The following is a 13,774-nucleotide window of genomic DNA, read 5'->3' on the forward strand; positions in this document are numbered from 1 at the left end:
GTTAAAATTAAGCCATTTTGGAATGGTATTAATAACTTTCTGCAAGCTTTATTTAATGAATCATTTTATTTAACAAAAGCTCTTATATTATTAAATGTGAGCGAAGGTCCTCATTTGAATAGGTTAAACATGTATCTAGTATGGACTATACTTGCAATTTCAAGGAAGTGTATAACAAGAAGATAGAATACAAACACAATACCAACTTTGGAAGACTTCTACAGCCTACTGAAGACCACAGCATTATTGGAAATTAAAATTAAAGAGCCAAGAATTTATCCAAAGCCATTTATCAACAACCCTTGGGGAAAAGTTTTACCGTTGATTGACACTATACAATAATTGATCAGACACTCTGATAATGGATTGGACATACTTATAAAGTACTTGTATACATTAAGATCTGTTATAATGTCAGGCTATTGTAAATAGTGTACATAGTTATTTAAGATGTTATGTATAAATACTATGGAATTCATTCAAATGTATTTGAAAAATAAAAAAATTGAGGAAAAAAAAAAGAATAGACAAAAGCAAAGGCATTTTGTTATGCCACATGCAACACTTCCCTTTGGGATGGCAGATGGGATTTGCACTGATGCAGAGTTATTGTTCCTGTCCCAGCATGTACATGACTACACAGACAGACAGACAGATGGACACACACACACACACACACACACACACACACACACACACACACACACACACACACACACACACACACACACACACACACACGCACACGCACACACACACGCACACACACACACACACACACACACACACACACACACACACACACACACACACAAGCATTCACAAAAGTAAGCCCACATGCATGCACACTCACTTGGACTTTGATATCCTACTGCATTCCTCCTTGTAATAAATGTATTCTTAGACCCCCTCCCTCAGAATTTGAGATGCCAAGGAATATTGTTCCCTTTTTCACCATGTCAATGTCTAGTATATCAGTCTGCAAGTATATCTAGGACAACAACAATGCAGAGTGAAATCCATCAAGTGTACCAAAGGAACATCTGTTATACTGCACTCTTACCAAATACCAATACCAGCTAAATTGATAAGATGAACACTTCTTAAATATGTCTGGTTCCCCTACTGAACAATGTCTTCTGGACTACCTTCTGCTTCTCAGTTTTACATTACTGTTATTATGTTTTATAGATCAGCCATGGTTCAACTCTTCCTACAGTCAGAGATAAGACGCAAGTTCCTTCATTTCTTGCAGTTGTCCCAAACAGTAAGTACCAGTCTATTGGAATTGCCCGAATGCTAATTCACTTTGGCTGGAGATGGATTGGAATTGTTGCCTCTGATAATGACTATGGCATTGAAGGAAGTCTGGATCTTAAACAGGAGTTTCTCAGTTCAGGGGGGTGTGTGGCTTTTCTTGATATTATTCCCATTCACAACTCCATTGAACAGACAAAGAAAATTGCTGAGATTATTGAAAAATCCACAGTAACTGTAGTTGTTTTATTTTCTACCACTGAAAAAATCAGTCCACTGATAGAAGAGCTATTTCTACTAAATGTTTCTGGAAAAGTATGGATTACAACAGTTTCATGGCCCAGTGGTGAGGATTTTTATAGCACTAAGGTTCAAAAAATGGCAAATGGCACACTAGCATTTATATATCACAGGGGTCAAATTAATGGACTGAAAGAATTCCTTCACAGCATCCACCCTTTGACTTCACCAAATGATATTTTCATTACATCTTTGTGGGAGAAAGCATTTAACTGCAAGTGGAAAGACCTCAGCACCATTCCTGACACAAAACAAATACAGACTGGGGAAAATGAATCACTTTGCACAGGGAAAGAAATGTTAAGCTCTCTGGATAATACTGTGTATGATGTCATTAATTTTAGATACACATACAATGTCTATAATTCAGCATATGTACTGGCTCATGCTCTTCACAGTCTTTTCTCCTGTATGCCTTCTAGAGGACCCTTTATTAATGGCTCCTGTGCTAATATGAAAGAGATTCAGCCATGGCAAGTGAGTATAGCATGCTTATATCCAGATGTTGTTTAACATGATTTTCTGTGTTTAAAATGACTGAATTTTGATGGTGATCATCCTTCCAGAACTGGGTTTTGCAAATATGAAGCTTAATCAGCCTTAAGTATGTATCCAATTCTATAATTATTAAATGGCATTAAATAGCTTTGTAGTAAAGAAACTGAATTGCTCAGCTTTGCTGCCATTGGAATTAACTAAGCATTCTCTTCCTCATAAGGTTCATTATACTTAGTGTGCAGAGCTGAGTATCAGGAACACCACTCTTACCAGTAAATGTTACTATCCACTGACTTCTGGGAATCAAAGCGATATAGCAACATTAAGCAGCAAGCCCATCTAAAGTCTAAACAGTAAAACAAGATGCAATATCATGAACACTTTTACAACAGTACTGATTGGAATCAAGGAGCAGTAGTGCAGTCTTGCTCTGTGCAAGAATGAAGTGAGATACATGTTTCTCAGAAAAAAATAAGTCATTATTAAATTATGAAATTTATAAATAAATGTCATCATTATTCAGGCTATATTTTAAATGCTTTCTTGTAACTAGCTCAGTAGGACAATAATAGTGTGTGTATATATATATATATATATATATATATATATATATATATATATATATATATATATATATATATATATATATATATATATATATATATATATATATATACATACAACCATATAGACAGATATAGCTATATAAACATATCCCTGGGATTCAGTAAATTCTGCGTAGGCTTTGCACAAAGCCTACATGGAGTTTATGTGTGTGCAGGGTGATGCACGGTGAGTAGCAGCGCTAATTTCATATTCATGCCGTGAACCATGTTGAAATATAAACAAGCATGGTTTTAGATACACATACAATGTCTATAATTCAGCATATGTAGAAACTGTGTAACGCTAATCACATAGCAAACCTGGTTACCTCTTAGCACAGTAGTGTAGCAGGATTGTGCGGAATGCCACAGTGATTACTAGGGCTTAACATACAGTTATGTATATGTTCCAAACAGAGTTCAGGACAGTGAATATAGTGCAGAGTATTGTGAAATCTCATTCCACACATTCTGTACAGAAGTTGTGTAAATGATCTCTAAGGGTAGTTGGACTGCCATGTAAAATAAACAGTCAAGGGAAGTGTGTGTGTATAGAATAGGAATACATAGATGAATCGTAGGAATGAACGCAAGGAAAGAGGGCAGGTGAAACAACCTAATGTACAGTAGATGAGGACATATCAATCGAAGACAGTTGTAGCAGGAACAGCAATCGCATATTAATATGATACAGTACGGACTGCACAGTGAAAATATGTATTCTATAACTGTCACACAAGGTGACATAACAATGGTGAAGACGTCTTTGTGATATAAGGATCCTTACATGAACAATGCAATGGATGTCAATCAAGGATGTTATATACAATTTGTGTAGGGTGCATCCTGTGAAGCTGTACAAACTGGTTTGACTGAATATGAGAGTAATCTCAGCATAGGTCTCCAAAAAGTGGGATATGGGTAAATGCTCATAGACAACAGTAAAATAAGCACTTACAATCATGGACAATATCAGAATAATACCACCAGTAATCCTGTGTCTCTGACATAACATATGTGATTCTGAGTGATCAGAGATGGTTCTGCACAAACACACTTGTACAATTATTATGACATGTCAGCAATCGATGAGGGTAATCACACACAGTGTTGTGACACTGTAACATCTGCTGGAGGTGTTAGGAGGGACACTGCTATACCTGTATGCGACATTATGATCAATACAGGCTAGTTAACTGGTTTGCATGAAATGTATATATGGCAGAATCCACACTGTCACAAATGTTACCCATGCCATTAATGTTGTCAAACAGCAACGTATGTACTGTGTGCATCACCGAAACGGGTGTCACACATGCATCTGGTGTAACAACTTGATGGGTGGTGTGCACCATCAAACTGTTATGTATATGCAACAAAAAACATACTTAGGTATGGCCAATAAGATGTATTACAGCTTACTGTGACAAAGGTGGTATACCTGAGATACATCACTGGAAGATGTGTCAGTAGGTACATGAAGAAGGGTGCATAGTACAGAGTTATGGGTGTGATGAAGGCTGTGAACTATGGAGGTATTATGGCCTTTGATGTGTATGTTCTTCAAATTCTCAATAGTTGTGTTACATACTAGGGAGTAGTCAGCACTGTGGCCATGTGCTGGTGGACGTTCCACATACCATCTACCCCAGGACATGGGTCACTTACCTACTGGTCTGATTATAGGGTGTGATGTATACATTATCCTTTGGTTGTGCATTTGTTTTGATGATGTAACTAATCCTCCCATGTTTTTGTTTCATTGCAGGTGTCATGACTGTGGCAGCAGTCTTTGGTGTGTGTTGATATTGTTTGTATTACACTAATGTCACAGTTGGAGTCAAGGATTGAACAAAATATGTAGTCTTTCAGACAGCTGTTTGGACACAGGATATGTATGTCATTCATGTCATCTGTGACTTAAATAATGGGCAGGAAAGGGCATAGCAGACAGCTCTGATGTATGGACCTGATCACTGGACCTGAGATATAGGTCACCTCACACATTTCAACATATTTATGTGATCCACTGGTCTACTCACTTGGTGATATAGATGTGTATGGCCACATCTGGCAGTGTTGAGTGAATACCTCAGTGTGGATCTGTGTCAATTGCCTTGAGCTTGTCAAGTTCAAAAGGGTGATAGTGCTGTCATCATGCATGTCCTCAATGACCTCTTTGAGGACATCTAACAGATGTAAGAGACATGATATAGCATTAACAACTCACACAGGTTTGTTGCATATAGCTGGGATATTACTAGTGCCCATTTAGAAAAGGTCCATGATGACATGTTAGTTTACCTCACAGATCACAGATGAGGAGAGTCAGGATGTGTCTATACATGCACTCATCGTGTGCTGTCCCCCAACTCAGATGGATGCATGTTGCTGTGCACCCTTCTATGGGTATATAGACTGTGTATGGGTGTGTGTTGAAGTGTGTATTCAACTGTGTCAGGAAGGTGTATGTGCTGAGTCATGCTAAATGCAATCTTTGATGTTGCCACAGCACATTGATTCTGTGTGATAGGTCTGGATGAAGGTAAGACAGATCATACTGCCTATCTTGATCTGGCCCAGGATTTGGACATAATCCCCCAAGCAGGTATCATTGTGAAACTCTCACAGCTGGGTATTAAGCCTTATGCCACTAGATGGGTAACCAATTGGCTCACTGACAGAATACATACTGAGAAAGTTGGCAAAATGAACCTGTACCTGTAGAGCTGTCAACATTGGCACACTATTTCTTAGCAGTTCAGGCTAAAGTATATGGCCTTTGGCTTAATGTGTTTGGTAATTCTTTATATTTTGTGCAATTGTTGAGTCCACCAATGATGATATACTGCAGTAGGGGCTAACACAGACAAATGATGGGTGAAAAAACCACATGGTCTACAAACGCATGCAAAAATGTGTCTTTATGTTGTCCTTCTGCAAAGTGGAATTCCCTGCTAATTGCAGCATTGGCAACACTCCTGCTATGCTGAAACCCAGTAATGTAAGACCTGGAAATAGATGTAGATAGAAATCTGAACTTCGACCACCAAGTGTCCACAGTGGTATGGAAAGGCTATGTTGTGCACATCATAAGTCACACCATTATATTCAGATCTGAGGATTATATAACAGCACTGTACGTGAACATCATCAGAACACTAATAGAGTGTAATGCTACCTTTTGCGTGTACCACACCAGACACATGCAGCAGCTGGAGAGACCACATGGCCTACAAACCATGCCATGACATATGTGGATAGACTGAAAGCCACATCACTGCAATCTGTATTGTATAGAATGAGATGACTTCTGCCTGGCCTCCATGGCAGTCTCTGATCCTGGGAATTGTGTACATCTACAAATCAGATATAGGTGATGATATCAACAGTGTCTGGTTAGGAAAATATGGTAATAGCAGTGCCCCACATGCTGGTGTAAAAGGCTCTCTCTAATGTCATGCAAGTGCACAATCACACACACACACACACACACACACACACACACACACACACACACACACACACACACACACACACACACACACACCAGTTGACTGCAGTGAGAACAGAACCACTACCTATCTAAGTACACAGACTATGGAACTATGCATTTAAGGCAAGAGCCACACCTCAAATCTGACTTGGAGTGTCTCAAATGATGCTTTATAAGGGAAGACATCAGCAATGGCTGGTGAGAAGAATATGGTAATAGCTGGTCCCACATGCTGGTGTTAAAGGCTCTTTCTAAACACATACAAGTGCACAAATACATGTACGCAGACACACACACACACACACACACACACACACACACACACACACACACACACACACCAGTTGACTGCAGTAAGAGCAAAATCCATACCTAAGTACACAGTCTATAGAACTCTGTATTTAAGGCAAATACCACAGCTGAAGTCTGACTTGGAGTGTCTTCGACAATGCTTTATAGGTGATGACATCAGCAATTTCTGGTGAGGAGAATATGGTAATAGCAGTGTCCCATGTGCTGGTGTAAAAGGGTCTCTCTATTGTTATGCAAGTGCACAAACACACATGCACACCTCTGATGACTGCTGTGAACAGATTCCCCTACCTATCTAAGTACCCAGACTACAAAACTCATGACTTTACAGTAGCACCACAGCACAAGTTTGAATTTTACAAGGCTAAAGGACAATTTATAATGGATGATATCAACAGAGGATGTTGGAGAGGAGATGTTGGGAGGCCTGCACGAAATGGATATGTAAGCATGTGCCAGTGTCAAAATACATGGGATTGGAATGGTAACTGTAGGATACAAACCACGAACTCAGTCCCAAAAGACCATAAAAAACAAGGCAAAAAGGTGTCCCAGGAATCCAATAAACTCTTCCGAAATTTCTGTTAAATACTTTATTGTGCAAAACAAGCAAAAATACTAAAAGAAAATTAATCAAGCGCTTTCGCCTGCAACTCTGTCAGGCTTTATCAAGATAAATAGCAACAGACTCTACTCCATTTAAATAGGCCAGTTAATTAACTGTTGAAAAGAATCAAGTGTAATTAATATGCAATAATTGATGTGCCAGTTAGAAAGTAACTGGAAACCTTTTAAACATCACTAATATTTTTTGTACATTTAAAAACGAGACAGTACTTAATAAATAATGCATCGTAAAATCACACATCTTGTTATGTGAAATGTAAAATCAAATAAAATTACTTCTTGTTTACAAATTGCCCTTAGGAAAGTTCATTACGGACTTTCCACTTGACATGTACAAAAGACTTTAACATTTGGTAAACAAAGTTAATTAAACTCTGACATACTGTACTGCAAACCTATTGTAATAAAACATCTTTTGGAAATAATATGAAGAAGCTTTTCACTTTTTACTTCAAGACGGTGTTAAAAACTGTATAAATTGTAAAAATCATAAAAATTGAATTAGATGTGATGCCCCTACATAAACATCTTTCATTTGTAACGTAATAAGCAAGCCGCTGTAATTATGTGAAGAAATGAATTATAAATAACATAAATGTGATGACAGAAGTGTACGTAAAAATGAATCTGTAAACAGACAGATGACTGACTTCATATAGAGCAACAGCAATCGTGAATATGTGAGTACGGATTAAAAATAACTAACATGCCTACTAGATATGGCCAAAATAAAATAATAAATATGACCACAAATGTATAAACAAAGAATAAATGTTGGTCTAAATAAATAACCAAGAATATAACTAACTGTATAACTGTGTATCTAGATATCAAATAATATATATAAAAACCATAAAATAATTGAACATTAATTAATAAAACATTAATACTAATATAAATTTTGCATGAGTGGCTATTTAATTTGTTTTGTTTTTAATACCTCAATATGTGCAAAAAAACAAAATTAGGGTAACTTTACAACTAAATACTTCAAGTGTAATAAATACACTGTAGGTATGTGTTAAAAAATAAGATGGCTGTTCATGGCAATCAACCCACTGTTTATGTTCAGTATATAGGGTGAAATACCATGTTGTATTAATATGGTCATCTTTCTACTATAACATTTTAAAGTTTCGCCAGTCTTAGTTTTAATAAACTACTAATACTTATGGCTTCGTTTAACCCGGGTGGTCTGGACGCATTCAGTCGTAATTGCCAGGTTAATTCTTTGTATTCCAAAGTCATTTCCCAATCGCCACCCCTTGGATTCAAAGGAACCTGTTCTAATATCATAAATTTTAAAGCCATCCTGGGGCATATTGTTAGATGCCTGTGAAAAGCATTTGAATCTTTCTTTTTCTGAATGTCGTAAAGATGTTCGTATATCCTTCTACGTAACGTCCTCTCAGTTTTACCAATGTAAAAGCTTTCACACACCTGGCAAACCCCTAGGTAGACTATTCCTTTACATGCACAATTATAATATAATTCAGATTTCACCCTGTACTTTTTTGATGTTATATAGTAGTAACTGGTGTTCATTATGTATGGACATTGTTTACAAGAATTGCATTTGTAAGTGCCAGTTTTTGAACCTTTTGTACTTATTAGATGTTGTTGTTGTCTTTCAAACATGTTTTTAAGATTAGTACTTCTCGCATTAACAAATGTTGGTTGCTTAGGTAACCATTTACTGGTGTCATCACTTAATCTTAGAATGGGCCAGTATTTTGAAACAGTGTTTTTTATTTTTAAGGAATCATTGTTGAAAGTGTGTATAAATGCAGTATGAAATTCAGAACAGTCCCCATGATTAGCCATTAATAAATTATCAGTTGGTGTGTTGTTAGCTTCAATACCAAGTAAGGGAAAATACGTATCTACCCTTTTGTTCAGGACTTCCTGATACATTTTGTCTATTAAACACTTAGGGTAACCTCTTTCCAAAAATAAATTCACCAAAAAATCAACTTCCTTATAAAACAACTCATCTGTATTACACATTCTAGAGGCCCTAATAAACTGGCCCTTCAATATGCCTTTCTTTTGTGAGACAGGATGACCACTGTGATAGTGAAGATGTACGTTAGAAAATGTACTTTTTCTAAAAACAGATGATTGGAACGTTTGTGATTCAAAATTTTTAGTAAGCAATACATCTAAATAGTTCAAACTACATTCATTAGTATTAAATGTAAAATTTAAAAAATGTGTGGTATTGTTAATAAATGTTAAAAATTCTTGGAGGCTTTCCTTGTTGCCTCTCCACAAAATGCAAATATCGTCAAGGTATCTTTGGTAATGTAAGATGTTGTCCTTCCATGGTGCTATAAAAATAAACTTGCTTTCCCAATAAAACAGAACAATATTTGCATATGCCGAGGCACAAGGTGTGCCCATGGCTACACCTTTTCTTTGCTTGAACACCTCTCCATTAAAATAAATAAAATTATTGTATAAAATAATTTCCATAAAATCAACTAAGAGGATAGTAATTTTTGCACTTAATCCTGAATGTTTAATTAGAATATTGTTAAACCACTCTAAACCAGTGTCATGGGGTATACTGGGGAATAACTCCACCACATCTATGGTAACCATAAAATCAGTACTACCAAAAAATTCTTTCTTGATATTCCTAAGAAAGTCCCAAGAGTCTTTGCAAATATGTTTAAAAGATGCTACAGTTTTCTTGAGGGTTATGTCTACGAACTTGCCCAAAGGTTCTGTAATACTTCCAGCCCCTGCAACTATAGGCCTGAACTTTAAAGGGTGTAAACCTTTATGAACCTTAGGGATGCTAAAGATAACAGGGGTGAGGGGTTTGTTAACCAACAGGAAATTAAACAAATTTTCATTAATCACCCCTTGCATCAAATGATCCTGTAGTATAAACTTTATTTTCGCATATGCTATGTTGATTTCGTTCAATGAAATGATACCATATTGTTCAGTATCCTGTAAAATGTTATGTATATTTTCTTCGTAATCGTGTCTATACATTAACACCACCCCCACCCTTATCAGGTTTCATAACCCTAACTTGCTCATCCCTTAGTTGTTCTATTAAAGAAAAACAATCTGGAGATAAGTTCCTACCTATCTAAGTACCCAGACTACAAAACTCATGACTTTACACTAGCACCACAGCACAAGTCTGAATTTTACAAGGCTAAAGGACAACTTATAATGGATGATATCAACAGAGGATGTTGGAGAGGAGATGTTGGGAGGCCTGCACGAAATAGATATGTAAGCATGTGCCAGTGTCAAAATACATGGGATTGGAATGGTAACTGTAGGATACACACTTATGCTGTTCTGGCTAGATAGACACACACACACACACACACACACACACACACACACACACACACACACACACACACACACACACACACACACGCTTGGTTGCAGTGTTAACAGAACCCTCTACCTATCTAGGTACACAGACTATAGATCTTAGTACTTTACGTCAGTACTGCAGCACAAGTCTTTCTTTTACAAGTAACAGAAGAAAAACAGGCTGGAAGGAAGCACTTAGGTTCACATTTATTTTCAGGTTTAATGGCACAAAAAAGTAGATAAGAAAAACACCAATAACGCTGATAACACTCCAACATTTTCGTTCACAAGAACTTCATCAGAATAATAAATTACATCACAAAGGCCCATTAAATAGTTCCTCTAATCAAAAAATGACCAATAAAATAAAAAAATACAATCTAAAAAGACATTTTAGAAATTACAAGTGCTGCCACCTGGTGTCAAAACATACTAATTACATCCTAAAAACAATGGTAAAGATATATATGTAAAACTGTTAATGCAATCACTCATATAATGTCAATAAAATAAATCAATAGTATGTTTGTAAAAATGAATAAAAATACATATTTATACTAGTAAGAAAAGTGCATTGTGAAAGAAATGTAAATAAATGTGTTTGTTTCAAACGTTTATTATAGCTTGGCAGACCTGAGTTTTAGTAGAGGTGCTATTGAGATGTACTCATTTAACCAGGGGGTCCTGCTTGCATCTAGGGTGATCTGCCACAATAATTCCCTATATTCAAGGATAGTCTCCCATGCACCCCCCTCACATCCTGAATAGCAACCTCTAAAACAAAAAACTCAAACCTTACCTCTGGGCAGTCCAAAGAATGTTTATATAGAGCATTTTTGACATTACATTTCTTAACATCATACATGTGCTCATAAATGCGTCTTTTCAACTTTCGTTCAGTCTTGCCCACATAAAAGGCTTCACAGGTCCTGCACACAACTAAATATACTAGCCCACTAGTATTACATTTACTAAAACTTTTACCATACACCCATTTATTCCTACTTTCTAAAAACACCCGGTCAGTGTTAGAAATAAAATTGCACTGTGTGCATGCTCCACATTTAAAAGTACCTTTTGTCTTGGTGGTATGTGCAGGCTTCTGTTTACCCACACACTCCAAGAGATCTTTCAGATTTTTTCCCCTCTTATAACTGATCTTCATGGGTCCCTTGTCAATACCTTTAAGATCCGTCCATGAAGTGAACCTGTCCCATTCCTTTGTTATTGTGTCCACTACCATTTTAGAATCTAAGTTAAAATCAAAGAACTGATCAATTTTAATTCCCTTTCAAAAGTCCCAGGAATCTTTTAAAATAGTATTTTCTGTGCCCCAAATTGACTTTAATTTTATGTCAAGATACTTTGCTATGGGTGCAGTCTTTGACCCTTTGGCTGAAACAATCGGTCTTAAAGGGGGGTCAATAAGGTCCTTGTGCACCTTAGGTATGCCAAAAATAGTAGCTATTCTGGGTTAAGCTACATGTAAATACTTGTGGGTGTCCAGGTGATTCAATCTGTCCCACAGTAAGTCATCAATGTCCAAATCGATTTTTTTATATGCAACAAAAATCTAATTTCTGGACACCCTCCTGTATGTACTGGATTCACCCAAAATGTCTAACATCTTGCCTTCATAGATAACATTGTCCATCAAAATGGACCCCTCCTCCCTTCTCTGGTTTCATGACACACACACATTGTGATTCTGTTTGAGTTCCTTTAGGACCAACCATTCCCCAACCATGGGGTTGTGTTCACACCTATATGGGAAAGCACAAATAGCCTGTGTTAATTCTTTTTCTACCACCATTTCACCATTTTTAATTTGGGGGTGTAGAGGTGAGTTGAATTTACTTCTTCTCTTTAAAGTATCTGAATTTTTCTCTTTGCCCGCACCATCAAACATAACACCAAAATTTAACTTTCTTGTAAAGGTCTTGATATCTAAAATCACTTTTGTCAAATCACATTTGTTATTAGGAATAAATTTAAAACCCCTGGCTAAAAGATTAAAGTGGTCAACATTCAGGTTTATACACTGTAGTTAAAAATGTTGTAATTAGTAAAAGAATATTTGTTCTCACACCTAACTATATTCTCAGTGGATAAAACTAAGGTGGGTAACACTAGAATCTCCCCCTCCCCCCGGGCTCCTCTGTTCCACCTCCAAGTAGGGTTTTAGAAATATTTGAGGCCTTTCTGATTCATAAGTCTCTCGGAGCAACAGAGGGGAGGGAATTCTAAAGGGTCATAGTCCCTTCTTCACTTTGTTCTCCATAATTTTCCTCACTATCTACTTCAAATACATCATCCTCCCTTCTTTTCTCTACCCACTTTCCCCTGGGCCCAGTGTAACTCTGTTTTTCCTTGTATTCTAATGTGTCTCTATCAAGTTTCTTGATCTTGCATTTAATATTAGTGCTAAATTTTCCATCTATGTCATCCAATGTATCAAAATAGTTTTGTTTTTCAGTTTCTACAGAAAACAGTAAGTCACTTGTGACAACAGAATTTAAACGTTCAATATTTGAATGCAATTCCTTCATAGACAATTAATTTTGCTTAATAATAATTCTAACAATATCTAAACCACAGTTATTAAAAACCTCCAGTAATTCTTTATATAATTCGCTACCAACATGAAAGTTGTTGGAGTATTTCTGCACACGTAGTCCTTTATGCTCAATTCCCTTGCTTAAACATGTACGCAAGTATTCATTGTCAATACAAAGTGCCTTATATTTCCCCATGATTTCCCCAAGTTTTTTGACACTGGTTACGTAAGTATCATTACTAATTTCCCTCCCAACACACTCATTTTGAGTCCCAACATTAAGAGAAATGTTCTCAGTTAACCAAGTTTCAAAAGCCTTCCTAGGCTTATTATCACCATGGCAAATATTATGATTAGTCAAACAGTCACCTTTGTTTGAAGTTGTAGCCTTAGGAATTCCACAGTTACTTGCTCTGCCTGATCAAGAATTTTCTTCATCTGAATCATCCAAAATACTAGCTACCCCAATGTCTCCTTCATGGTTAGCTTTTTTAGTCCCAAAACTATTCTTAGTTTGAGAAACTCGATGTAGTCTTTCCACAAAAGCCTCAACATTGTTTCCTCCATTATGGTTAGCTTCCTGATTTCCCGGGATGCTGAGTGACATCAAACCAGCAAAGGACTGGCCAATCGGATTGAGAAATTCAACAAGCTGAGTTAACTGGCCAATCAGCTTCCGAGTTTCACCGATTTCGTCCCGCCTCCCTTTCGGAGATCGAGGAGAACCTTCTGTGCTTTCCATATCCTCCAAACAACTCCAACAGCAACTAAAAT

General features: G+C 36.8%; 1 protein-coding gene across 1 annotated transcript in view; it reads left to right on the plus strand.

The window, feature by feature from the left end:
• LOC122803911 (extracellular calcium-sensing receptor-like) overlaps positions 1 to 13,774 on the plus strand; it is a 663,008-nt gene that overhangs the window by 134,727 nt on the left and 514,507 nt on the right. The window contains exon 2 of the mRNA XM_044073592.1: positions 1,192 to 2,034. Coding sequence (XP_043929527.1) covers positions 1,192 to 2,034 — 843 coding nt within the window. The remainder of the gene's footprint in view (positions 1 to 1,191; positions 2,035 to 13,774) is intronic.

This window comes from Protopterus annectens, chromosome 6.part0 (assembly GCF_019279795.1).
Source record: "Protopterus annectens isolate FY-2018-M chromosome 6.part0, PAN1.0, whole genome shotgun sequence".
Lineage (NCBI taxonomy): Eukaryota > Metazoa > Chordata > Ceratodontiformes > Protopteridae > Protopterus > Protopterus annectens.